The sequence below is a fragment of the Haemorhous mexicanus genome, chromosome 2, assembly GCF_027477595.1.
Source record: "Haemorhous mexicanus isolate bHaeMex1 chromosome 2, bHaeMex1.pri, whole genome shotgun sequence".
NCBI classification, from domain to species: domain Eukaryota; kingdom Metazoa; phylum Chordata; class Aves; order Passeriformes; family Fringillidae; genus Haemorhous; species Haemorhous mexicanus.
This window is the reverse complement of record NC_082342.1, coordinates 106,357,744-106,385,616: the sequence shown is the minus strand read 5'-3', so window position 1 is coordinate 106,385,616 and position 27,873 is coordinate 106,357,744. Positions and strand designations below refer to the sequence as shown.

At 47.0% G+C, this 27,873-nt stretch overlaps 1 protein-coding gene across 1 annotated transcript in view; it reads right to left on the bottom strand.

Moving 5' to 3' along the window:
* Positions 1-4,425: 4,425 nt before the first annotated feature.
* The window catches only part of RAI2 (retinoic acid induced 2), a 44,729-nt gene continuing 21,281 nt past the window's right edge, over positions 4,426-27,873 (bottom strand). Inside the window, exon 2 of the mRNA XM_059839833.1 lies at positions 4,426-6,614. Within this exon, the coding sequence (XP_059695816.1) occupies positions 4,842-6,539 (1,698 nt within the window). The 5' untranslated portion in view covers positions 6,540-6,614 and the 3' untranslated portion in view covers positions 4,426-4,841. The remainder of the gene's footprint in view (positions 6,615-27,873) is intronic.

The window sequence follows — 27,873 nt, the reverse complement described above, 5'->3', positions numbered from 1 at the left end:
CACAAATTAACATTATTAATGTCACTGTGTCAGGCTGTTTGCCTTTGGGAAGGCAGGAACAGACCTCAGAGGAAAACAAGGTCCTTGACTGAGCCCTTCAACATGTTTTTATAAACTTGAGCACAAAAACAAACTAAAACATCTGGCACCAGGATATTATGCAATGTTGTTTTATGCTGTTTTCATTGTCTAATATTCTTCATGAGAACTGTTAACAAGTCACTTACTGTTGTCGGATCACAGTCCCAAGTTGCCTCTGTGCAAGTGAAGGGGCACAGACTTCTCTGATTCATTCCCTTCCATGCTCAGTGGCCACTTCTCTGCCAAATGATTTCCCTTGAAACCTTTCACGTGCATGTGTGTGAAGCTGATTCTTGAGCCCCTATGGGTCAAACCTCTGCAGGGATGTGCAAGGTAGTGTTAATATTCCCAGTGCTCTGGGAGGCCTGAGTAGAAAATGGGTAGAAGTGGTTTAAAAAGTGAGCAGTGATCGTGAGACATCGTGGCATATCAATTTTATAGCAGGTAGGTGTGTGGGTGGTAGGAGAATATAGGTCACACACGTTCCTTCAGGCATGGGAAAGGCAAAACCAGCTACCTTTGCTCTTCTACTTCCCTTCGCATTTCTCCTGGCATGGTTTTGCTGCCCCTTGTCCCCTGCTGTCAGGGCAGGAGGAGCAGGAGGTTGCACTGCATGTGTGCTCTGTGTGTGTGGTTTGATATATGGTCTCCCCCAGCCCTCACTTTTTGCTGCCTTCGGCCCAAGAAAGCATGGCCCTCTCTGGGCTCAGAGCCTGCCTTTCTCCCCACTCTCACCAAGTGGCCTGAGCTGTGTCTTTGAAGCTGACACCCTTTTTTTCTCTCTCTATCAGCAGCTCACGGCAAAGGCCATCGTTCTGCTTCTCCCTTTCATTCTCTGTCTGGCTGCTTGCTCACTTCAATAAAGGTGCAATACTAACAGGCTTGGATCTTGTCTCAGCTTCCATTGCCTGCTTTCCTCCCCACCTTTCCTACTTTCCTATTCTCCACCTTTTCCTTGCACTTACAGTTGTCTGTGCCTTATGTGACTGTTTGGTGTCCTCCCAACCTAGAAACTGCCCAGTCCGGGTAAGCTCCCTGTCTGAGAAGCTGCTCATTCTTCTTTTGGATTAATTTATTTTGCAAACAGCTAACTCCATGTGTTGAAGCCTTAGGTGTGCACCCCTGGTCCTAAAGCTGTGTTTTGGGCAACACTGGGGAAAGGCTGTCCCTGTGTAGGAAAGCTGGTACATCTGAGCACTCCTGCCCCTGAGCCTGCCCTGTCCCATGGCCTTCATCTGAGATGTGCAGCCCTTCTGCCTGCCTTGGGTTTAGTTTCTGGATTCCTGCAAAGCCCCTGCCTGACAGAGGGAAGAGAGCAGTGGGAAAGGTAACACAACCCCACAACTTTCTACCCTCTCACTCACTCCCTAATAAGACCCCACACCCCAAGTCCAAGTCACATGGAGACTGGAACCAACAAGGGGTGCCCCTGAGGGCACGGCTCCTCTCTCCCTCTTATACCTCTTGCATGTACTCATCACTATAAAATGTCTTCCTCCTACCATTACAGCTTAATGATTTCCCTTCTACTTCACTAGAGGTATTAATGTCTCCATTAACAGCCACCAGAAATGGAAGCTCCATATATCATGAGTGCAGCTCCACGTCCTTCTCCTCATACAGAAGTTTCAGCAGCAGTTAAAATGTAGCCCTGTAGAAAATTAATGGCCCAATATACAAAATCTGTAATTGCTGCTAGAGGCGAGGAGGAGGAGGTGAAAGTGCTCAATCTTGATGTAAGTAAGTACTTTGTTCTATGGCCACTTCTCCCCCTTGCTGATGGGATGTAGGACTTGTGCTTCACACACGAGGGTGGTGGGAGGCAAGTGGTCCCTACTTAGCATCATTTGCCCAACAGAGTTCAGCAGCAGGAGAGGTGCCAGTTGTGTTGCTTCTCTTCCCATGGCACAGCCTTGAAGCGTGGGTTGCATGAAATGGCAGCAGGGTAAGGGAGTGCCAGCTGTCCTAAGCCTTCCTGGGAAGATGCCATTGAGAATATTCCCCCTGCCCCTGCAGTTAAAGCAATGGAAAAGCCAGGCAGTGGGATGGGTGAGCCCCTTCTGCTCTGCTTATCCTTTTCTAGGGGAGTGGCTCCAGCCTGTGTCACAGGCTCTGGGGATGTTAGTGGCAACCGGCAGTGCCAGGGAGCCCGCCCATCCTAGCCCTGTAAAGTCAGGGAGGCTGTCCTGGGGTGGCAGAGAGGGATGTTGGGATAACTAGAGCCTGCTCTGGTTTTCCTCAGCCCTGCTTCAGAAGGAAAATGTCGCAGTTACTCTTCCAAGGGGCAAGATGCAGCCACACGGCTGCTGGTCTGGTCTACTGTTACAAGCAGCACCAGTTGGCTTTAAACTCAATTTGTTGTCCTCAGGCATTGGGTGTTTTGACAGAACTTGTATGGGTTTATAATGTCATAAACCTGATTTAGCCTAATTTGTTGTCAGGGTTTCTGGAGCCTGTGGTCAAATTCAGTTAAACCAGACAGCTCTGTGTGCAGACTGGACTGGGAGGTACCCTCAGCATTAATGCTCTCAGTAAATGCCTCTGAAGGAGGGAAAAGCTGAGCACCTGCAGCCAGTGCCACCAACAAGCTCTGCCTGTCCCAGCTATCCTGTGGCCAGCAGGAGGGGCAGCAGTGGATGGATGCCCTCTCTGCCTGCTGAGGATACTGTGGGGAATGACTCACACAAGGACAGCAAGGACTGGGGCAGTTGGTGCAGCAGATGCCACCACCAGTGTGAAACACTTCTTTTAAAAAAAGAAATTAAATTTCTTTGCAACTTGCTTCTGTCAACTGCAAAATAAAAATGACAGCAGCCAATTCAGTGACTGCCTTATTTTACTGTGGTATAGCCCTGGGGAAAATTCACATTATCAGAAGGTTTTTTGACACTCTAGAATGGGCAGGCTGAAATAGAAGCGGACAGTGACAACTGGGATGGCCATCCCAAGGGACGTTGAAATCCTCAGCCTCTGCACTGCAATAAACAGATGACATATTTCATTAGCAGTTTCTTGGAAGGAGAAAAACAAAGTAGCTGAGTATTTTCTGTTAGAAAAAAAGATATTTTAAAAAAATACAGTCAGATGACTAAACATTAATGAATCCATCAACACTTTATGCTCTTCTGAACATTGTCAGTTCTGCCACCTCAGGGAAAAATAAAAGGCCTTAAAATACTTAAAAAGCAAGAGTTTGACAGAACTGATGCTATGCCTATGTGAAAGTCTTCCATTTCTGTATTAAGCAAGAATGCAGTGATACTTCAGCCAAGGAAAAGAGAAACATAATGCCCTTCCTAACCTCATAGTGCAGATTCATTTTCCAAATACTGGTGTGTGCTGCTATCAAAACTTGCAGCAGATTTTGGCATGATACTGGTGCCTATGGGTGTGAGTAGACTTGAGACACCGAAGCTGCTCCTTTGAGCAACTTCTCATTGTGTGAACAACTGCAAAAACCTTCCCAAAGCTGTCCAAGAGGAGTCTTAGACTGGTGGCAGCTAGGCAAAGGCAGGCACAGTTAGCGTGTGACAGCATCCAGCTGATGGCTTTACAATGGCTTTTTTTACTTAGATAGTCCTGGTGCCCTGGCAGGAACACATAATTTGAAATTGTAACAAAAGTTTTCTACAGCCACAAAAAACACAGCGCCCTCCAAAAACTGTCCTCCTGCTCTTGCATTTGTCCCTCAGGATCTGGTTTTGCCAGTGAGCTGTGTGAACTTCGAAGCTGACAGTAATTCACCTCCAGCTCATTTCCACAGTCAAGTGCAAAACTGTAACCTAGCAGAACTTTAATTGTACATTCACATTTCTGCATGGACGTGGGCAGCTTTGTACACTGCTGAATGATAAGCGTTACACAGCTCTGCTCTTTTACGTGCATTGATTTCAGCCATCAAAGAAACGTAGAAACCTAACAATAAACAACTTTTTCATATAGCTGTAGTCAGGCTGGGAAAAATTATGTGATTCTTTTTTCCCCTCCTGCCCCCTGGCAACCAAAGTCCCTTGAATTTTAAGCCTTTCTGTTTCAAATGACTGATAACATTACTTAAGATGGTTTGCTATGGGTGTCTCACAGTGGACCTGTCTTAGGTGTGCGCTAGGCTGTAGCCCACACTCTCACTCCTCTGGTAGCTCACTGGGTGTATCATTAGCAGCTGCTGTGACATGCTTCTTTGACACTGCTGCGGGATAAGGTAAATTTTCTTAGCCTGCTATTTTTTTTTAACATTTTAGGCTCATCACAAGTCAGCTGCGGCGCTTTACAGCTTACAGACATTTTGTGCGACCTTTGTAGACTGAAAGTGATTCAGAAATGATAAAAGAATGCCGCAACCAATTAGCACGTACAAACATTTATTTTGAAATTTCCATTCCGACTGTTATGAAGAGTTACATCATCAAAGCACTTTATGGCAGTGAAAATAGCTCTTACCCCTCTGACTCATCCATTACTCCATTAAAGCTGCAAAATGTGCAATCTGCTTGAAAAATAGGTTGCTTTTTATTCAGTTTCCCATGAAAAGTCAAAATTTGGTAACAAAAAAAAAAAAAACAAAACCAAAAAAAACAAAAGAAAAAACCAAACCAACCCAGCTTATAGGGCCTCTACATCCAATCCTCTCCCTCTTCCCCCAAAAATAACTTACAAAGATAGTTTAAAGTTTTAAATGAGTTTAAAACCGAGTGCATCATTTTTTTATTACTTTTTCTTCTTCTTCTCATAATAATCTTAAAATTCTAAAAACCCATAATTTACTTTCTTGGAAAAAAGGCAGCCAGCCGTTGCTTCTTGATTGGAAGAATATGTATCTCCGGCGAGTTCATTTTCTTTAGCTTTACGCTCCTGTTTTTGACGGGTTTCCTGAGGGCCTCGGCGCTGTCCCGGGGCTCGGGCGGGCTCTTCACGTCGTAGCACTGCAGCACCGAGTCCTGGGGCAGGTCCCTTTTGAAGGAAAAGTTTTTGGTGGAAACCCCCGATAGGCCCTTGATCTTGCCGCAGAAGATGGTGGGCACGGCATCCTTGACGGAGACGATGACTTTGGCTGTCTGCGAGGTGCTGACGATCTCGATGTTGTTGCCGGCCTTGGGCTCGCAGCCCGCCCTGCCCGCCTGTTCCACCAGCCACTTCTGCGGCTGCCGCAGCAGCTCGGCCGCGCCGCCGCCCGCGGCCCTGCCCTCGGCCTTGCCCGCCGCCTCCGGGGGCTTGCAGGGGCCGAAGGGGGCGGCTGGCCCGGGGAGCTTGTCCGGGGCGGGGTGGGCACCGACCTCGGCGGTGGTGGCGGGGCCGGAGCCGGCCGCCTCCCCGTGTGGCCCCCCCGGCTTGCGACAGGAGGCGAGGGACAGGTCCAGAGCCCCGTCCTCGGGCGGCGGCGGAGGCGGCACCGCCTCGCTGGCCCGAAGCGCGGGCGGCCCTTTCATGGAGAGGTCCAACGCCTCGTTCTCACCGCCCATCTTGATGACAGTGTGACGGCTCAGCTGGGGAAACTCCCGTGGGTGAAGGAGCTCGAAGGGCTTCGTCTCCTCCTTCTCCAGGGGTGTCTGGGTGCCCTTGCAGGAGTGGGGGGTGAAGAGTGGAGGCTTGGGTGGGTCAGGGGCCGCCTTGGCCTCGGCGCCGTGGGGCACAGGGATGGGGACAGGGATGGGGATAGGGATGGGGACGGGCAGGGGCACGATGACAGGGTAGGGCACCAGCAGCGTAGCAGGGGGCACCAGTGGGGACAGGGGCGAGCTGAAGGCCTGCGGTGGGAGGGTGGCGTAGTCGGGGGGCGGCTGACAGGGGGCTGAGCCCAGGGCGCCCTGCGAGGGAAACAGGTCCTGAAGGACGGCGGCGAATCCCGGTGTCTGAAAGACCGGGGGCAGGACGGGCTCCTGCGCCTGGCCGGAGGGCTTGGGGTCCAGGAGCTGGGGCTGCCCAACAGGGGTGGCGGTGCCGGGGAAGAGGCCGGCGTGCAGGGGACTGGAGGGGCAGGCAGCGCCCGGGGGCAGCACCAGGGGCGAGTTCAGGTGCTGGAAGACGTGCTGCTCCAGGAGGACGGGCAGCGGGACGGGGCCCTGGGTTGTCATCACGTAGGGGGTGGCGGCATTGGTGGCTGGCATCTGTGGGGCTGCGCTGCCGGCGACCTGCAGGTGGATGGGCAGGACCACGGGGCTGTCCCCCAGGCAGATGGGCTGCAGCACGGTGGCCGCCACCTTCAGGGCCACCCCACTCTGCGACTCGGCCGGTGGCGTCAGGATGGAGGGCGCAGGGACTGTCACCAGTGGGGAAAGGGCTTTCTTCATGAGGTCGGCCGAGTTGATGTTCCAAGCCTCTGCTGTGATCAGCTGAGCCACCCCATTTTCCAGCTTGTTGTTGGCCATCGCCGAGGGTGAGTTGGTGACATCCATAGGCAGGTTGGGGGCATCCTTGTACAGCTCCTCCATGTCGCAGGGCTTCTTGGGCTCCCCCAGCATCACCTCTACATCGCTGTCAGTGGGACCAGCGGCGGCTCCACGCTGCCAGGAGCATCAGCACCGACATAATTTGGCCTGCAAGCCAGAAGCATATTTTAGGCACCACATAAATCTCTTCCCTAAAATAATATTTGCAATTGCCTTTAAAGACCCCGTCACCAAAGAAAAGCCGTTAAACGTTTCCACACTTCAAGCTAACGGCTCCATAATACAGTGCACTATATATACAGAGATGCGGGATATACATACAGCCCTGAGTGTTGTGCGGAACATTTTGAGGAACTTATATTTAGCCATAAACATGGCCTTAAGGACTGACTGCATCCAAAAAACCTTCTCAGTACAGCCTGAAACAAGGACTTGGGATGCCCATTCCACATTTTTAAACACAGCTTCACATAATGACGATGCACGTCAGAGTTGAGTGACACCATGTTGTTTTAACTCAACAGAAGCCCCAAAACAAACATTTCTAAAAATATTGCAGCCAAAAAATATTCAACTATTCGTGAAGGGTACTTCATTGTCCTTCAATACTTGTCCCTTTTTCCTCCTGAAACTTCTGTGTGCAGGATCAGAAAGGAGCACAGCCATGCAAATGGCAAAGCAAAACCAACCAAAATTCCAGTTGGTTTTATTCCATTACTTATCCTGCCACAGAGCTAGTCAGAGACAGCAATGTGAACCAGGCACATTAAAGACTTGGGGGGGGGGGGGAATTAAAACAACTTAAAATCCAGTTTGACAGCCCAACTCTTTATATCAACGAAGCAAATGGCAATTAAAAAAGGGCAGGGATGGTTTCTGTTCATGATTGTGGTGTAATATGCAGCCTGTTTCCCCTGAAGATCAAAACTTCCCTGCCTTGGGGAAAAAAAATCCCAAAAAATCAGCAAATAATAGCACTATGCATCCATTTCTTTAGAAGGATAAAGAATTTCTGCCCTGTGAGCTGCTGCCAGCAGACTTTGGTTGATGCCTGGCTGCTTCGCCTGGTGCTGCCCGTGCCTCTCCCGAAGTGTGAAGAGAATCCTGCCGTAGTAATAATCACCATGGAAACTTGTCCACTTTCAACTCTGTTACCATGGGGAAGCACCAGCACACCCCAAATGTACATTTTTCACCAGCACACAGCTGAATCCTACTCCCTATGAGCAAATGATGTGCCATCACCACTGCCCAGTACCCAGGACATGGGAGCAAGGCACTTCCCCATGTCCTGCAGACACACTGGTACTGGGATGCCAGGAGATGACAGGGAGGGCAGTCCCATCTGAAACTGAAATTCTCTGGGTGAAAGGTCCCAACTTGGGGATGTGCCTAAAAGCACGTGAAGAACTCCCTGGTTCTGGTGCTTACAGAAATTGTTTACTGGCACAGATGTTTATAAGACCAACAAACCTGCAAAGAGGTCAAGGAAAAGGGGAAAAAACCAAAACCCCACAAACAGAGGTTAAAAAATGTCCAAGGCAAGGAAGTGGGAAATCTACTAAATCTCTCCTGAGACCTGTGAGTCTTTGGATTTGGCAGTGAGATACTGCAGCGAGTGCAGGACTACCTACAGAAGTGCCAGGAGCTGATAGCAGAGGCTGGTTGGGTGAAATGCTAATAATTTATCAAGAACATCTGAGTTCTTTAAAAAGATTTTTAAAAGTAAACACATGAGTCATTTATTTCCCCCTCCTGCTGCTGGCTTAAGGAGAATAATTCTGGATTTTTCCCATCTCATGAAATGTTCTGCAGAGAATATTCACAAATATAAGGCTGGGGTGTTTTTTTTTGTTTGTTTCCTTGTTTTCCAGCTTTGGCTGAGACAGATTACAGGAAGGCAGAGATACCCAAGCACCGAAAACAGGAGCAAAAATCAAATTTCTTATTCAGAAAGTGACGAGTATCAGTAAGAAAACCATCGGGCCAGTGTTGTCTTGGAAAAAAAAAAAAAGAGAAGTAACTGTTTATAAAAATAAAGACGATGAGGAGACAGCTCAGCAGATTAAGCTGAAAAAAACAGACATCGTCATTTCTGTTACAGAATTAAAAAGCCATTTTCTCTGCTCTTACATAATCTCTCCCTCCCTGTTTTTCAAATGACCATTTTGGTGTCTGCAGTGCACACCAGCATCTTTGCTCCTCCAGCTGCTGCAGCACAGCTGAGTGTTCTGCACATGACATTGCCTCTTCCCAATGTTTCTGTTTGCTTGAGACGTGTGAGATTGCAGTGTTTTCAAAGAGAATTAATGATCTGGTGGGGACAGGAAATGACCCCCCATTCCCCCGGCAAAACCATTAAACACTGAGAAAGAGAAAAATTAAGATGAAAATTATGCTGTGTAAGAGACTTGAGGGATTAGCATGCTGTAGGGACCCATGGAGATAGAGACAGATCACCACTGTAGATGAAAGTATAAAACATAATAAAATTCCCCCATTGCTGCTTTAAAAGGCGACAGGGCTGGAGGCAGAGGAAATACCGAGATGAGGGGAAGAAGAGCTCATCTATCACCCTCAGAAACCATGGAGAAAAGCCTGTAAGCTTGACAAGCACAGTCAAATATTGTTTTCCACACTGAATCCTATATGTGCCTGGGATCTATACATTGTTGGGAGCCAGATCACTACCCATGGGAGGGCCCCACTCTGTGAGGGGAAGGACACAAGAAAGGTGAGGTGCAGCCCTTGACCCAGGTTTAGGGGTTTGCGGTGGGTTCCCCCCCCCCACTTTCCCTATGTAGAAGTGTACTTTTCTGTACTTCCAGTACACCTGCTTCTAGAGCATGTCAACACTACAGAAAAAAAAAACAAACCCACATATAAAACTTAAAAATATTTCCTGATCCTGCCCACAGCCTACAATTCAGCAGTAGCTGGTAGCCAGGTACAGTGGAGTCCAGCACAACTTGATCCTGCTCCCTGTAAAGCTATTTTTAGTTTCATTTGGGAGAGAATCCCAGGGCTGCTAAACACGTGTTAGACTAAAAATCTTTTATCAAGGTCAGTAAGCAGGCAGAGAGAAAAGGATCCAAGTCCCCAAGCCACAAACTAGGAAACTTTGAAGATCTGAGATCAAGAGACAGACTGAAGTTGTCCAAAGGTGTTTTGCAGTTCCTGGACTCCTTTTTTTATATGCTATGTAAACAGCATACACCATACAAAACCCTAAATCCTCATGGAAGTGACTGAAACAGAAGCAAATTTTCAGTATTGGTACTAACAGTGATAGCCATACTATACTTCTGTAATAAAAAAATCAACCTGAAGCATGTGCTGGGGTTTGGAGGGTTTTGGGTCTTTTAAAATTGCTGCTTTACTACATGTAAATTATTTAGTCATCCAGTTTTTAAAAAAAGTTTCATGTATCTAATATACATAAAGGAAGGTAATGTAATCTAGAGGAATGCCTTAAGTTTCCTCTGCCTATCATACCTCAGTCCTGGACAATCAATTTCACTTTCCCTACTTATCTATTTTATATTTAATTTGCTGTTTGTTTTAACTGAAAAGAAGCTTGGAACACTGAAACAAGCCCTAGTGTAAATACCCCGAGCTTTCCCATCAGGGTGCTGATAAGAGCCAAGTTCATGGCACTATGCAATGATGTGTGTGACTGTACAGGAAATGGTATCTTAGCTATACACAAATGCTTTGGAAGGGTAGTGATAACTCCAGCTTATTTTTTTTTATCTCCTGCTGATGGCTGTGCAAGACTTTTCTCAGGGCTGCTGTGTGCCTTCCTGTGGGGCTGCAGCACAGCTCTCCCTGTGCTCTGCCTGCTCATCTGTGCCATGGCTTGTACCTCGTGTCTACACAGAACTCAAATTATACTGTGCACACCATGGGAAAGGATTAGATGCTCCCTTTGTGGGATGCCTAGCTCAGTATCTCCTGGAAAAATAGGGCTTCCCTTGAGTATAAACACAGTAACAAACAGAAAATTAAAGATCTTGACTTAATAGAGCTGCCTGGGGACAAACTTATGGTTGGATATGGATTTCAGAGTTTTCCCAAAACTCGCTGCTTGATGTCACTGATCCAACCAACTACAAATCATCCATGCTTCTTTGGTCTCTATAGTTTCAGCCATACACAAAGGCTTTACCATATTCTTACTGGTGTTTTGTTGCTAGAATAGAAAAAATGTATTTGAAGAAAGTGAGCTTTCATGCACCAAATACATGGAACTACTACTACACAAATAACACAGAGGTGGGGTCTCCCACATGTGGAAGCCATAAATTATTTCAGCAGTGTTTGCTTCTCACATTTCCCTCTGATTCACCTATTCATTCAGGCACCTGGGACTGAGAATCCTGGCTACCCCGTGTATGCTTTTAGTAGTGTAATCCTCAAGCATCAAAGGGCAAAGGAGTAATCAACTCAAAGCTGATAGTGAGCTTCCCTTCCCCCCTGTGCTGCACCATTTGTGGTGCTGTTTTTGAGACACCACACACGTCAGTTGGGTGCAGAGGCACCATGAGGCCAGCGGGGCCAGTTCCCCTTCTGCCTGCAGCCAGTGAACGTCTCCAAGGTCTCCTCTGCAGGCGGAGCAGAAGAAACCCACAGGGTATTTCTTAAGGCAAGCTGGCAAGCCTTCATCCTCTTGCCAGCTCACAGCTGGACCCCAAACACAGTCCCACTGCCGCTGAAAAAGGGACTCAGTGATCACTGCTTGGTCATCACAAAAAGGGAGTCAGTGGGCATGCACTTCTCTGTCTCCTCTAAGGGGCACCAAGGGAACATCCCAGTTTAGCTCCGCTCCCTTCCGCCTCTAACCCTTGACTCAAGCACCCAACAACTAATCCCTGTTAGGATTTAGGAGGCACCATTCAAAATCAATTGAGGGCAAGAGAGAAAGGCATTGGAAAGATGGACAGGATTCGCTCTGGCACCAGCCAGAGAAAGAAGGGAGGACTACACTGGGGTATCACTGCCAGTATGGAAGTGACACCCACAGCCTTTGCTGCCCATCCCTCTGCACATCTCCTGCTCACCATGCACGTATGCACTGCCTCATGGTACTTTTTACTCTATAGAAGCTACACCGTGGAGGATAAGCTGAATGCTGCCAAGGAGCAGTTAAAATAAACACCTCATCAGACAACTTCAAAAGAGGCTAGAGAAATAACGCTCCAATGCAAATCATGCAACAAGTTTACTTTCCACTGCTGCATTTGTGGATCCTTTCAAGAAGCAAAGCTATTTGTACCAAGGCTCCCATCCAAGCTGTTAAGCCCTGGGGAAACGAGGGAAATGAAATCATTACAGCAGTGCAAAATGGCATGTTATAGATGGGACATGAACAACATGTATACACTGCTTCAGCACACAGCATGATCATTCTCAAATGCAGCAGCCTGACTAGCTGATGGTACTTTGGTCTTTTAAATAGTTCAGTTGAATAAATACCACGGCTGTCTGCCTATTGCACAGGCTAATTGCCTGCAAAGAGCACGTTAGAGTCATAGATTTGCTAACTATATTGCTGTTGTCAACAATTTGTAGTTAGCAATCCATTCTAGGGAGAAGTGAACTCACTTTTTTCTCGTTTAAAAACAAATCAGAGCAATTGAAAAAAAAATCCTATCATGGGCCTGAAACCAGTGCCTTCACTCCCAAGGGCAATATATACAAGACAGACAGTAAACGCCATGGAAGGAATAGAACACTTTTCTCACAAATTTCAACCTGTACTGAATTTTTATACCCAATTTGAAAGCCTCACAATACCTCCTACATTTGCTCTGGAAACTGTGACATACCCTGAGCATAAGGGAGATGGCACTTGCTGCTGTACTCCTGGATGCCTTTTCTCTTACTCCATTCACAAACTATTTCACTAACTGGTTGTAACACTTAACTGATGGGCTCTGCTTCCAAAAGGACCACTAGTATAGTGTATATGTTACACCATATACACTATTACATGTAAGTAAGGACTATAAAAACAGAGCTACCTTGAAATTATTTCAGGTTAATCTTGCTATTCCCAAATCTTCAATATTTCTCATATCTGCAGCATAGGCCTGTTCCTGGGATCTCTGAACCATCATGCTTGGAGGAACCTTTCACCAAGTTTCTGAAAATAAAATCTTTACAGTCATTGTTTATTTTTTATCCTTGGTATTTTATACAAACACCTGCACAGCATCAACTTGCTTAGCTTCCAGTGAGCTGAACACACTCTGAGGTGGAGACAGTGCATGGAAATCGGTATTAAATCTGACATTTGGAGGACAAATATAAATTTGCCAGCCACAATTACTGCTGAGTCACGTGTTAAGTGATGTCCCTTCAACCCAGCTGGGGCTTCTCACTCCATGCACCTTTTGTGCTCCCAATTTCTTTTGTGCTCCCAATTTCAAACTGGGAAGACAAGTTGCTGTTTTTGTGACTGTAGAAGTACCTGTTTAAATCAGCTTTCCTCTATACAGCTGGCTGTGTGCAGATATCTCCTTCAGGGCATGAGGCCCCTTGGCATGGGGACATCAGCAGCTGCAGCACTGTGCTGGGACAGATGTGTCAGCACCCAGCCCTGAGCACCTACCATGAAAAGGTGCTGTCTGCACAGCCCTGGGGGACTGTCTTCTCACCAGCACCTTCCCAAAAACCAAACTTCCTCCAGCAGAGATGCTCTAGCCCATTATTTTTGTGGCTTGTGGTCAACTTGGTGCCCACAAGGACACCCAGGTCCTTTCTTGCTGAGCTGCTTTCCAGGTGGGTGGCCCCTGGCATGTACTGGTGCTTTTCCCCAGGTGCAGAGCTTTGCACTTCTCTTTGGCAAACTTCACGAGGCCAATTCTCCCACCTGTTGATGTCCCTCTGGATGGCAGCACAACCCTCTGATGTATCAGCCACTCCTGCCAGTTTTGTGTAATCTGCAAACTTCTGCAGTACACTGTGCCCATCATCCAGATCATGAATGAGGAGGCTGGGCAGGGTGGGACCCAGCAGTGACCTCTGGAGTACAGCCCTACTCACCCAGCCCAACTGGACTTTGTGCTGCTGGGCCTGTTCTGCCAGTTTCCAATCCACTGCCTGCTCTTCCAGCCCCCACATCAGCTGTGTGTCTGTGAGGATCTCATGGGACACAGTGACAAAGGCCTCCCTCAATATCAACTCCTCTACTCTCATCTACCAGGCTTTCTTCTCATACACTAGGTCAGCTCCCCACAGGGAAGGAAAACTGACAGTGGATTGCAAGTCTAAGAATGTCTAAATTAAAACTATATGAGGGAAAAACTGAACTTACTCTAGGGATCTGTCTTGCACCAGAGTTCCTGAGATTTACTATACCTTAACCTCCATGGCTTTCATGCATGCTGTGCACCCATGTATTTACTTTTGTAGTAGGATCATAGGAAGAATTGCATTTTTAGGCTCAAAGAGTGAAGTACATGATTTTCCTATGGGAAAAAATATTTTGAAGATTTTTTCTTGTCATTACATATCCCATTTATCTGATTATTTAGTATCATTTTCAATCAAAACATTACATTCGCCAGCAAAGCAAAGAAAAATGAGCTGGTTTGAGTACACAGAGCTAAACAAAACAAACAAGAGAGCCCTTACTTTACAGTAAGTTTTAAAACCCACGCATTTTGTTTTCCCAGCAATCAATACACCAATGATAACAAGAGGAAAAGGATACCAATTAAACATAATTGCCAGCCCTGCTTCCCCCAGAACCTGAAACAAAAAGCACTCAGTGTCAGCCTAATAAAATATTTGTTCCTTTCCCAAGTCAAGTGCTTTATTAAACAGCCCATAAAGCATCTCAGTTCTTATAAAGGATTTCCAAGTTTGATATCAGTGAAATGACTTTAAAGCCTCATTGGTTCCCCACTGGAGGTTTGTTCACTGCTCTGAGACACTCGGCTCCCTATTTTGTCCTGACTCTCTTCACTGATCCCAGGCACAGATATTTGTACCACATTCACTTGATCTTCTCCAGCATTGGATGAGCATCAGTGTGGCAAAGGCTGCCATCCACTGCTCATCTCTTTTTGCTGATGTGACTGTATTACTCTGGTAAGAGGGATAGGGGACCCTGCCATGGATGTGTTAACAGGTCTCAGCCAACAGGTTAGTGAGGTAAAGTTAAAAATCAGTTCTTAAATTGCTATGCCACTTTTGCAGGCAGAGCATCTGTCTTTTCCCTGTTATACAAACATGGTTTTGACCCCTTTGTCTGTCTCCCAACTAGCCACAAAACTGAAGCTCACCAGGCTAACACTTACAGGAGTAAACAAGCTTCACCAGCTCACACCCTGTAAATGATGTGAGGTGCCACTAGTACCACACCTGCCCTGGGACACCCAGCGCTTTAGACTCACTGCAAACCCTTTCCCATCCATTCCTTACAGCACGCCAACTCCAGTTAAAAACCACTTCTTCTTGGTGCAGACAGGGCCGGAATAGGGTTAACCTCAGCTTTATTATAAAGCCACGGGGTTAGAATAGCAAATTCCAACACTTCTGTAACTCATCTTAAATCAACTGAAAGCCACATTTTCACACAGCCTCTCATCGTCCTTATATAGCCTGGCTTAAAAAAATAAATAATGAGAAGAAAAGCAAAACCAAGTGAAAAAGAGAGCCTTCCAGCTCACAGATTCTTTCTGGTGACACATGAACGCTCTTGTCTAAGAACACACTAAGGACATGCCGGTGATTACCCACACACATGTGTGCCACCCAGCTTGCCACCATGGGCTGAAAGGGATAAACACTTTCTGCTGCCCTGAGCTCTGGTGGCTCTTATGACACTGATATAGTCCCAAATGAGAAGATGTAGAGATGAAGAGCTGGCAATAAACAACAAACTCATCAGCTTATCTTCTTTTGTGGGAGAGGGTCTCACTTGGGAGCACAGGCAGATACAAAGCTGCAGGAGTATTGGACTGCTGCCTAGGGAGCCAAAGGATAGAGGAATCTTCCTTCCCTCTGTACAAAACATGGTTATTTAATGCTTTGTCCTTCCCCACTAGCATGAGTAACCAAATGCTCCATCAGCTTGCCATTTCAAAATCAAGTTTACGCTCATAGTTTCAGATTTATTAGACTGACTCTCCTTCTCTCCCTCCTTTTATAAGCCAAGCTCAACATTTCATCAGCTACACAATGGCACTAATCCTCAGCAGAAAGTATGCACACAGCAGATTTCAAGCACTGATGCATCACCCTATCTCGTAATGTATGGATAGAAAAAACTTTCAAGAAAAAAAGGCCCCTTATTTTCATCCTTGCAAAACTTTTAACCACTGCAAGAATTTTGTTTATAAGAGACAGAAAAATATAAGACTCCTGTGATGTGATTAAAAAATGCAGCATTTTTGCTTTGAATCTCACATCATTTTACACATGCTTTCTTCACAGCATTTGTACCAGGTGTTTTCTGGTTTGACTTTGAGGGGAAGAGAATTGACCTCTTCTCTCCACTATGCACAAGATGTCAGATGAATTCTGACTGAATTTGAAATAACACCAGCATGAAATGCAGCACAGTGGCACTGATGGATGTAACAAGAAAACCTCAAAACCTCTCAACAATGACCAGTTTTGTCCTCCTAGAAGCCTCCAGACTGAGCTGGAAAATATGCCTCTCACAGATGGATCTGACCACAAGTAGTATGCAAATAACAGAAAATACTGAAAATATGTCATGTTGCATCTCAGTGCCACTGAGGCTACCACTGCTCAGTCAACCAGTCCAGGTTATCACAGAATCATAAAATATACTGAGCTCAAGAGGACTCATTAGGATCATTGATTGCAGCCCCTGGCCCTGCACAGAACACCCTAAAAGCCACACCATGTGCCTGAGAGCATTGTCCAGATGCTTCTTGAACACACCCTGATAATCCCCTCCCTTGCCCAGCTGGCCATGCTGTGCCTGATGCCCCCCAAGACACAGCTGACCCTCCTGGCTGCAAGGGCTCTGCTGGCTCATGTTCAACTTGGCATTGACCAGGACCCCCAGGGCCCTTTCCAGGGCACTGCTCTCCAGCCTGTCATTCCCCAGTCTATGCACAGAGCCAGGGTTGCCCTGTTCCAGGTGCAGAATCTGGCACCTGCTCTTGTTAAACTTCATGTAGTTGGTGATTGCCCATCTCTCTAATTTGTTGAGGTCTCTGTGCAATTACAGATTGCAATAAATTGCATTTGTAGGCACTACAGGTAATTGCATTACCTGTAGTGCCCACAAATGTCCCACATGCACATGCATAAAAGCAGGCACTTCTGTTGTGCCTTTTTCCTTCATCCCCTTGACTGTGAGGTCTCATGGGCAGTGGTCATTTTGGCACATGACTGGCACAGACCTCAGTTTGGATTCCATTTACCACTGCAATCACTCAAGAGGATGAGTGGACACACATCCACGCACACCCTCACTAAGGTGGCACAGGCTGCCTTCCCTTTCAGAAGAGCTGCTGGCCACTCCTTGTGGGTGCATTCCTCCAATGTGCCTTCTCCTCTCTCTTCATCACATTCCTCTGCTGCCAGAGCACTTCTAGTCAGCCTAATGTCTGAATTTTACTAACTTGATGCTCTATGAACGAAGATGTTGTAGCTAGTTCAATGTAGTCTTCTCCAGCTGCTTTGGTATCCGAGCTCTGACCGACATGCTGCTCTCAATGCATGGAGGTGAGACTATTCCAAACTATGCCAAGACTACAAAAAAAGTAATAATGCTCTTTGTCATCAAGGGGTCCAGACTCAGACTACTCAGAGGAAAAGGGCTGTATTTCAGGAAATGCAGGCAGGGCAACCAGTGCTGTAAAAACAGCACTGCTATTGCAGTAAATAGCATTTTTCTGATTCTGGGAACAAGTCAACATGAACATATTTTGCAGATGCTTATTGCAAAAGGAAACAAGGTCAGTCTTGCCCATTCTTTTCCATCAAACCTTTGGAGAGAACATACATCATGATAAGTGCACTACACCAAATTTTGTTATTATCGTCTCCCCTACCCCTCCCCTAATGATGGCTGCATGGTTCCAGAAGAGAAGCACACTGCTGTAGGATATAGAGCCCCTGACATATTTACTGCAACATTTTTCACCAGTAATTTCCACTGCAATGTGTGCCATTATGTGTTCAGAAAAACTTAGGGAAACTGCAGGATGCATAACGACAATTACATCTTTCCCAGATGAGACTACTACGTTAATGGATCGGCGTCATCCATCACCATAGATCCTAAGTCCTCTGGGGAACGTCACCAGCTCACTCCAATAAATCTGACTGGGAGATTTCATATTTGGCTGTTCAGCTCAGCCTCAGGAAGCAGTCTAGCAATGCAGTCCACAGCATGACTATGGCTCAGCTCTCCTGGTGAAGTTATGTTGCTCTGTGGCAATGAAGCTCTGGATGGAAGAGGTCCTGCACTCCAGCATATAAGGGCACACAGGGCTGCAGCCTGGCATTAATTCCTCACACAGTCAGCTCTTCAAAGAACTGAATTTTGGTATACATGAACTGCAGACAATGGAGGAAAAAAGTTTACTGTGTAGCTTCATTCCTTTACCACCAACAACAAAGAAAATGAAATAAAAAATAAAGAAGAATAAAACTAACAGTGAAAAAACTCCAAACAGACCTGCCAGCAGGCCAGTGCAGTTCTGAAGTAATTTTTTTTTGCTGTCAATCTTCTTGATTCTTCAGGCCACCTCAGTAGACAGAGCAGACTGTCTGCCATGAAAATGTAAGGTGATGCTCTATTAGGGAAGAACATACTACTCACAGGCTCTCCCTTTAGGAAAGTCAAACAAATAACACACATATAAAAACCTCCATGGCTGTACCATGTCCTACCTTATCCTTGTAATAACAGGAGGACAGGGCCTGAGGCTGCTTCCCCTTTCTCCTGCACTAATGCAAATACAGCCACAGTGTGAGAGCAGGCTGGGGGGAAGGTCAGCCCCACCGAAGCCCTTTTGAGAAGCAGCTCTGAGCAACGGGGTCTGAGGGCACTTTTGTCTCTCCTGTTCTGTGTATATTCTGTTTCAGGCAGTGATACATTTTCCTGATACATTTTTCATGTAGCTGGAGCTAAGAGTTTTCATGTACTGTACGGAGTGGGGAATGCCACAGCATTGCTTCTCCCAATGGCTTAACCATTTTGAGTCCTCTCTTCCCCAAGGCACCAGCTCTTCCCACTGACCCCACCCCACACTGTATCCATGCCACAGGTGATGCACATGGTCCTTCTTCCTCAGCCTGGGTACACAATGAGGCAGCACCAACGCCAATGCCTATTCCCACTAGGATAGGGCCAGCACCAAACATACCCTTGGAAATGGGGACAGCCTTGGGGTGCCACCTGTGCCTGTGCAACCCTCCCTGTCCCCAGCTGCCAGATCTTATGCAACCCCCAGGGTCTTAACTCACCCCTAGGGTGAGTGGCCCACTCCCCATCTCTGTGGGTGCACTGGTATGGCCAAGGGAACACGGATGGACACTGAGGGCCTGAACTACTGCAGATCCTGCAGCTCCAAGTCCCTGACAGAAGCACAACAGAGCCTGTGAGATTAGCAAACAAGAAGGAAGCACTTCTGATTATATAGTAACTTTAGGGAATAAAAACTGCCTATAGCCTGTGTACGTTGTGAGAAATGGCACATGCTCCTCTTGCTTCAGGCAAATGCTTATGTTGGTAGCAAGCTTGGCTATGAATATGACACCCTTGCAGAGAGAAACAACAAGAGCACCCAAGATGTACAAAATATTCTGTATTTTCTTGATGGGATGTTAAAGAAAACAACTATATTCATTGAAAAGCCTGCTTTTGGCAAAGGGGGTGGGCAGATACCACCTTCAAAAGCTCTCCCTCATCCCTTTCAGTGGGACAGTCAGCATCTGGTCTCTGCACTTACCCCATGCTCAAGGGGTGAAGCATTGCTGACCAGAAGGGCTGCTGCACCTTTCAGGTCCTCTGCATGGAAAATGTGGCTCTGTCCCACACTACCCCAAGACACTCTATGGCTCCAGCTGGGCTGTTCTACCTAGGCACCCCACATGCAGGGATGGGTGGTCTGTGAGGTACTGAAGCAGTGTGTGCCAGGCCACTGCGCTCCCAGGGGCTGCTGCTGGCCTTTCTTTGCCCAGGATGGTGGCTGAGGGAAACCAGAGGCGTCTGCAATATGAGATGCACAGCAGGAACAAGCTGCACCACAACAGAGGTTGAAAAAGAAGCCCTGAGAGCCAAGGTGGCAACAAAGAAAAACCAGTTTTTACTGCCTGGCAGTGGACACGCTCATGTGCCAAACTGTCGGTCGAGCTGGGTAAACATCTGAGCAGCACAAGCCAGAGGAGACAGCTGTCCCCTGGTGAGCACAAACCCTTTATGACCTCAACTGAATCCTCCCTGAAAAGGTGTCTCGGTCCATAGTTCAAGAAGCCAAGCAGACAGCTGCTGGCCATGGCTGCACTGGGGAGCGTGGCCACCAGGGCACGTAGAGCGACCATAAACTGTCAAGATGTGCTCCACAACAAGAAGGCACCAGAACTGAAGGCCCTGAACTCAGCATCCGCAATTCTCCCCATGGGGGAGATCAGGCTGCAACAATTTGCATCTCCATGGCTGGCTGATGCAACTGGAAGGGCCATCTTTCCCAGAACACATTTTGTGCAGGTTAACTCCAGTGATCTGGAGGGATGGCAGCCCTTGGATGGACCTCACTGGTGAGGTCAGTGCCAGCACCCATCTCTTCACATGGAATGCTGCCATGGTGAATGCATCCCAGTGCACACTCATCTTGCCACCCCCAGGCATCTTCCATGTCCAGTGGAAAGGCTCCCCAAGAATGCTGCAAAAGCATGAAGAATCAATAAAATACATTGACTTTTTATCTGACAATAGCAATTTTACAGCTCAGTGCTAACCAGAGTAAGCAGGAGAGCATACTGCTACTAAAAATAAATTAAAGGAGAGGTGTGGGTCTTTGAAGATCCCAAAACACCCAGTACAATTAACACCCAGTAAACTCTGCCCAGTCCTTACAGTGATTAAGGACAATTCAGCCCCTGCTCTGGGTGAAGGTTTCTCCAGGACCCAGCCTCCTGCACATGTTTGGGTTTAGCTGTCTAAACAGACACTGAGGGATTAGGTCTCTGTGTGTCTTCAATGCTAATTAAAGGTTATTTATTATCCATTTTTTCCCGATAGTGTATATTTCTTCTTTGTGTAAACACAACCGAGGCCAATGTCTAAAAAACCCACAAAACCCAAAGTGGTGGGAAGGTCTGCATTTTACCAAGTTATGGGGTGCGAGGACACCCCACAGGCTGCCCCGCTGGCGCCTGGCTCTCCCTGTCCAGCAGCCACAGCCACGGGGTGCTTGCCACCATGCAGAGCTGAGTCTGAACACTCCTGAGTTCCATCAACTCCTTCCACACTGTTCACGGCTTGGGCAGTAGTTAGCAGGATAGGTTCTGGTCACATTTGCTCCTGGAGCAGCAGTGTTTACATTCAATCAGATCTGAACAAGGTAGCTAGAGCACACTCCAACAGCAGCGTGAAGTTGGTCCCAGAGCATCCTGCACAACATTTGTCACACACTGACACACAAAATGTGCATCTGGAACAAGGGGCAGTATCCCCTTATTTCATCAACCCATTTTTAGGACTCTAGAAAGGGCTTACCCATATAATGTTAAACAAAGCCCTTTGGCAACATCCTTGATACAGCCAGTGAAGTACAACTGTCTTCTCCAGACCTTGGCTTTGTGTGGCTGGTGGGCACTGGGTGGGTTTGGCTGGAGCTAGAACATGCAAAAGCCACTGAAGCTGCAGACTCAGACACTGAGGAAACAGAAATGCAACCTTATCCTGGTTGCCTATATGGTCCTGACAGTGTGGCTGCATTATGATACATTCTTAAACACAGTTATCTCCTCTTTTTTTAAAAGGCCTTGTTATGATGCAAAAGGTCAGCCACAAATGGAAAAAGCAATTTTTTTCATAGGCCTCTTTGTGACTTTTAAGTTTCTGACTCCAAACTAAGCAACACTTATTTCATACAGATTTGTACAAGTAATATGAAAAAATAAACTGGTCTATGAATCTGCTATTAAAGATATAATGCTATTTGTTACTCTTGTAGATATAGAACAATTTTAGTTTTCTCTTGCTGTGTCTTACAAAGGCAACATACTGTAGTTTCAGTAGTTGCATTTTTAAATGTGTTTATCTGGGTCACTGCTACTTACAGCATAAGAAGATTTAGTGAAGCCAGTTGAGAATCAGTCCAGTGCAAAGGAAAAAAGTTCTTTAAATAAAACTGAAAGAATTATATTGTTTGGAGGGTAAAGATCTCAACATAATCAAATGAAAGTCTTTGGACTGATTCAAGAAGAAAACAGACCTATAGGCAATTTCATTCAAAAGGCACTTAGGCTTTTGGGGACTTCTGGACTCATCACAAATTATTTCATATAATTGGAAATTTCAGATAGAGAAAAGAAAATCCAGAGCATTACAACATTAGGATTTTCTTTAATTTTATGATGTGAAATCAAGAATAATGAAGTGATTCCCAATTTGAGGTGGTCTGTCTCACTTGGAGCCCTGCTGGTGTGTGTGCCAGCTCACCCTGAGAGGCCACACTTCTATCTGTGCAGTGTCCCTCACACAGGATGGGAGAGAAGAAAACCCGTTTTGATGGCACTGCTCCCAGGTCCTCCTACTAGAACAAATAATCTGCAAAGTGAGAAAGCAGGGAGGGACATTCAGAGGACAGAAGTGGCACCAGGCTCTGTGCATTTACAATGGCCCTAGCTTTCCACTGTCTTGGAAAATACCCTAAGGAAGATGTTGGTCAGGAAAGGCAAAGCTGCCACTCATGTAGGAAATGAAGCGGGAAGATGAATGACCTGAATGGCTGAGCACATCTGTGTGATGCAAGGCAACATCCCTCAGCATCACACTGCCCGTCAGTGACAGGGAAGTGACTCAGAAGACAAGAGCACTTCAAAGGTTCATGGAATATTGGTTTATTTTAGCTGAAGCCCGTCTGCCACAGAACAGGGAGGACTGCAAGCAGAAAGCATCCGCTCCACATTCTGTGGCTGCTGCTGGAGTGGTTCATCCTGCAGGAACAAAAGCCTTCCCCCTCTTTTCCATTTCTTCTGGTCAAGGGAGGAGGGCAGGTTGGGAGATAACCATCATTGCTGCTGCTGAACTGCAGCCAGCGGATCCTGACACTGCACCAGAGTGGGATGAGAAGTTCAGCACCAGCCCCAACCTGCCCCATGGTGTCCATGAGAGAAAGCCGAACGACCACCCATCCATCAGCAGGGTAGTGGTGTAGGGACAGAAACATCAGGTTACAGCAGCTGCATCACTCTGATCCTCAGTTAAATATTGCCCATATCCAAACAGCACCAACACAGCAAGGAAAGGAATGAGCATGTAGTCAGCAGTTTGATCCTATTATTGATAGGATGCTAACAGAGGGAAATAACTAAGTACAAAATATTTCTTGTGTCAGAAGCAGGTAGGAAGGGTGATGGTTTTTCTTCAGATTACTGAAGGCAAAAAAGGGAAAGACATAAAGTCTCAAAACCCCAAAGTTTTTATTTACTTTGTTTCAAACAGAGCCAATTCTTGCAAGGTTTTTGGGAGTTGCTTTTTGTTTGTTTTTTTTCAGTTCCTTCAATCTATTCCTCGTTGACAGACAACACACCAGTTATTCACTGGATATGGTGATCGACAGCTTTGGTTTTTGGGGTTCCCATGAGACTGCAAGAGGGTAGTTTCTGGCACTTCAAGTCCTGCTGCAGCAGAAGTCATTTTACAGTCAGCAGGGCCAGCAACAGATCAAGACTACAGAGGAATAAAAAGCTTAATATCTAGCCCCCTAGTAAGAGAGGATTTATTTTATCATATTGTTTTTTAGAGATTTATCACTTCCTTCACCTTCTTCCATTTGCACAGTGAAGAAAATCTGGTTTAAACATGTGACAGGCATGATTTCCATTAGAGGGTAAAACTGGGGGATAAATGAAGAAAAAAGGGAGCTATTATTAACCCAGAGACAATCATTGTGCTGATGAGTGAGCACTAGCATCTGAATGTAAGTGTTTTTCAGCCTATTTACCAGATCAGGTTGCCACACCATTCTCCAGATGATCTCATATCACTGGAACCCCTTTCCTTAAAACCAGGGCTGTAAGAAGTAATTAAATGTTGTCTGGGTTTGTTCAAGTAGGCATAACCACTTTCTCCACAAGGGCCTTGGAAGTCAGCTGCTGGTCCTTATGGAACAGCACATTTGGCTCTAACATCAGGTTGTGAAGCCCTACAGTCAGCTCAGTGGAATTTTGGTGCAACAGCTTCAGAGAGCTGTATTGGATCAACCCCAGAGATGCAGATACCTTTGAAAGCAGGTCAGACACCAGTCCTGCGGAGACCACAGCATGCCCCACAAACCTGAAGCAAGGAGCAAAAAGAGAAGGATGCAGAGCTCTGACATCTGTATCACAGAACTGTGGGGACCTCTGAGATGTCTCCACATCAAAGGACCACTTGATAGCAGTCACCAAACGCCTTCTAGCAGAACACCACCACTCATCTCAAACTTTACTCATCCTCCCAGGAAAGGCCACTATGCTGACATAGAGGCCTTCATGATTTATTCCTAGGACTAGCTGCAATGGAAGGAAGTGGTAGCACATGGAAATGTGGCATCAGCAGAGAGTTTGGGGAATGCAATTCTGGGGATGCACATGATGCTGCTGTGAAAAGTGGAGATGATGCATGGTACAAGACAGAATTCTGGGCATTAAAAAATCAACCAAACAGAAAACCCAAATGAACACCTTCCCTCCCTGCCCCTCCAGACAAAAATATGTAGGGAAGATGAAGAGGTGAATGGAAGAAGAAAACCTAGAGCTGCTGACCCAGGGGAAAAGATGAATGAAGCTGCAGAGAACACTAGAAGTAGAGGTGGTGGAAAACTGAATTTGTTAGGGAAGATACAAAAAGCAGGGACAATCAAGAGCTGCTGTGCAGTGCCCTTATCTTGCAGAAATTAGACTCCTTGAGGGATGTCTACTGTGTTTCTAAAACAGTTGACAAAGATGGATGAAAAATCCTTCTGCACACAATGGAGGAAGTGATCTATTTTCATCATTCTGAAAGCTGGAGAATAGGCTTGTCTTGATCATACCACAGAAAGCCAGACCATGTAAACAGGTGTACTTGGGCAGACCATGCTCTTTTACAGGCCTCCATGGTCTCTCCACAATCCAGCTGTGAAGGTCTGATTTGGACTGAATGCTCAAATGACCTGACTGGCATGCAGTGGAGTCCCAGGGCATCTCCACAGTGTGAGCTGCAAAACTGTTCTCAGCTAAAATTTCAGGAGCTGCATTTGAGTGGAATAAAAATACATTGAGAACAATGTTTAAGGCTCTTGAAGAAAATATTTTACTTTCTGCCGGCAGTCAATCCCATACACGAATCTCCCCACAGTTTGCCTTCTAGAAGGAAAGAATACTCCACTGAAGCCACTCCTAAGCAATAGCATTTCTTGTGATGACCAGAAATCAACTTTAAATTTATGTTGTCTCTTACTAAGCCATCAAGAAATTTCTTATCATTTCCTTGAAGCCACAGATTCCTGTGGTCTGCTTGGACCCACTTTGTGCTTCAAATTCTCAAACAGCCACAATAATGAAGACTGTTATAAAATGTGTGTTATGCTGCAGTCAGTAAATACCACAAGCAGCATCCTGAGATTTATGACACAACACTATAAGATTTTACAGACAGCCTTCAACCTGAGAAATAAAGTAACTAGGGGAATAGAGTCTGAAAAACAAACTAAATTTATTCCCAAGTCAAAGCACAAAAGAACATGAAAGACCCAAAGAAGAGTCAATACAGATTTTCAATTTCATCATTTTGATTTAATAAAATTTTTTGGACAGTGCTGCTGGCTCAATACAAGCATAGAAATTGTAATGGCAAATACTGCACTGTGATTCATGGACTGAAAACTTGACTGATTTCATTATGCTGGTAAATGTAACACTGCAGACACCTTCTCTTTGAAAGCTATTTCTAAATTGTTACATCGATATTAAGATAATCAGAATTGATATTTACCTTTTACAGGAACAGCATGTGTCTCTATGTCTACATGGGCACATACACACAAACTTATATTTTTAACATTTCTCCATTTTTTGGATCACAGGAATACATGCTACTGGAACTGCTGATTTATCCCAAACCAACCTATGCAGTTGCAAGGTACCCAATCCAGGACAATTTACTGGTTGTACCCTTTTCTGCCACTGAAAGTAATTCTAACAGACATACCCAGCAGAAGTTCAGCTGAATCATTTGGTATCCCAGACTTTGGAAGGTGTTAACTTCACCTTCAGTTTTGATGGATAAATCAGTGAAGCCCTAAGATACGCAGAATTATTAACACTTATGTCAACTCCATTTATATTTTTCAGCTGGAATAGAGCACAGCAAATATTTTTTACCTAAACTTTGCCTTTCACTCATAGTTTTGCAACAGAAGTACAAAGCAGTGCAGTAAGGCAGATTTCAGGAACCAGAGCCCACATACCATTGCTGACAATATCTGTGGGACAGGAGGCTGATAAGGAAGCAAAGGATGTAAGACAGCACCAGTGAACGAGAGAGAAGCAGAAGTGAGGAAGCAAGGTGGCCAGAGAGGGACAAGGATGTCCCTTCACAAAGTGGAGCCTAGTGTCCCTGCCAAGGCAGCCTTGAATGCCTTGTGCCACACGCTTCTCCTGGCTGTCCCAAGAGCGGTGCCTCTGCAGCACATTCTCCACAGCTGGCTCACACTGCCCACGGCTCACACTGCCCAAGGCTCACACAGCCCAAGGCTCACACTGCCCAAGGCTCACACAGCCCACAGCTCACACTGTCCACAGCTCACACTGCCCACAGCCCACACTGCCCACAGCTCACACAGCCCACAGCTCACACAGCTCACACTGCCCACAGCTCACACTGCCCACAGCTCACACAGCCCACAGCTCACACTGCCCAAGGCTCACACAGCCCAAGGCTCACACTGCCCACAGCTCACACAGCCCAAGGCTCACACTGCCCACACCTCACACTGCCCACAGCTCACACAGCCCACAGCTCACACTGCCCACACCTCACACAGCCCACAGCCCACACTGCCCACGGCTCACACAGCCCACAGCTCACACAGCCCAAGGCTCACACTGCCCACGGCTCACACAGCCCACAGCTCACACAGCCCAAGGCTCACACAGCCCACAGCTCACACTGCCCACAGCTCACACAGCCCACAGCTCACACAGCCCACAGCTCACACTGCCCAAGACTCACACAGCCACGGCTCACACTGCCCACGGCTCACACTGCCCACGGCTCACACTGCCCACGGCTCACACAGCCCACACTGCCCAAGGCTCACACTGCCCACAGCTCACACTGCCCACACCTCACACAGCCCACAGCTCACACTGCCCACGGCTCACACTGCCCACGGCTCACACTGCCCACAGCTCACACAGCCCAAGGCTCACACTGCCCACACCTCACACAGCCCACACTGCCCACAGCTCACACAGCCCACAGCTCACACAGCCCACAGCTCACACTGCCCACAGCTCACACAGCCCACAGCTCACACAGCCCACAGCTCACACTGCCCACGGCTCACACTGCCCACAGCTCACACTGCCCACAGCTCACACTGCCCACAGCTCACACAGCCCACAGCTCACACTGCCCACAGCTCACACAGCCCACAGCTCACACAGCCCACAGCTCACACTGCCCAAGGCTCACACAGCCAAGGCTCACACTGCCCACGGCTCACACTGCCCAAGGCTCACACTGCCCAAGGCTCACACAGCCCACAGCTCACACTGCCCACAGCTCACACAGCTCACACTGCCCAAGGCTCACACTGCCCACAGCTCACACAGCCCAAGGCTCACACAGCCCACAGCTCACACAGCCCACAGCTCACACAGCCCACACTGCCCAAGGCTCACACTGCCCACAGCTCACACTGCCCACGGCTCACACAGCCCACACCTCACACTAGCCAAGGCTCACACAGCCCACACCCCCAGACCTGAGGGCAGCAACCGTTCAGAGGGGGTGTCTGAAAAGGGATTTCAGAGGGACAGAAAAACGGGGACGGCAACTGAAGCTCCAAGGACACGGATCTGTCCTCTGCAGCAAGTGGAAGAGTGAGGACACGTCCAGCCCTCATAAATAAACTGGGCCACATCCCCATTTCTGCTCACCATTGCAGGAGCCCACAGGGTGATCCTTCGCCTTGTCCCCCTCGATCACTGT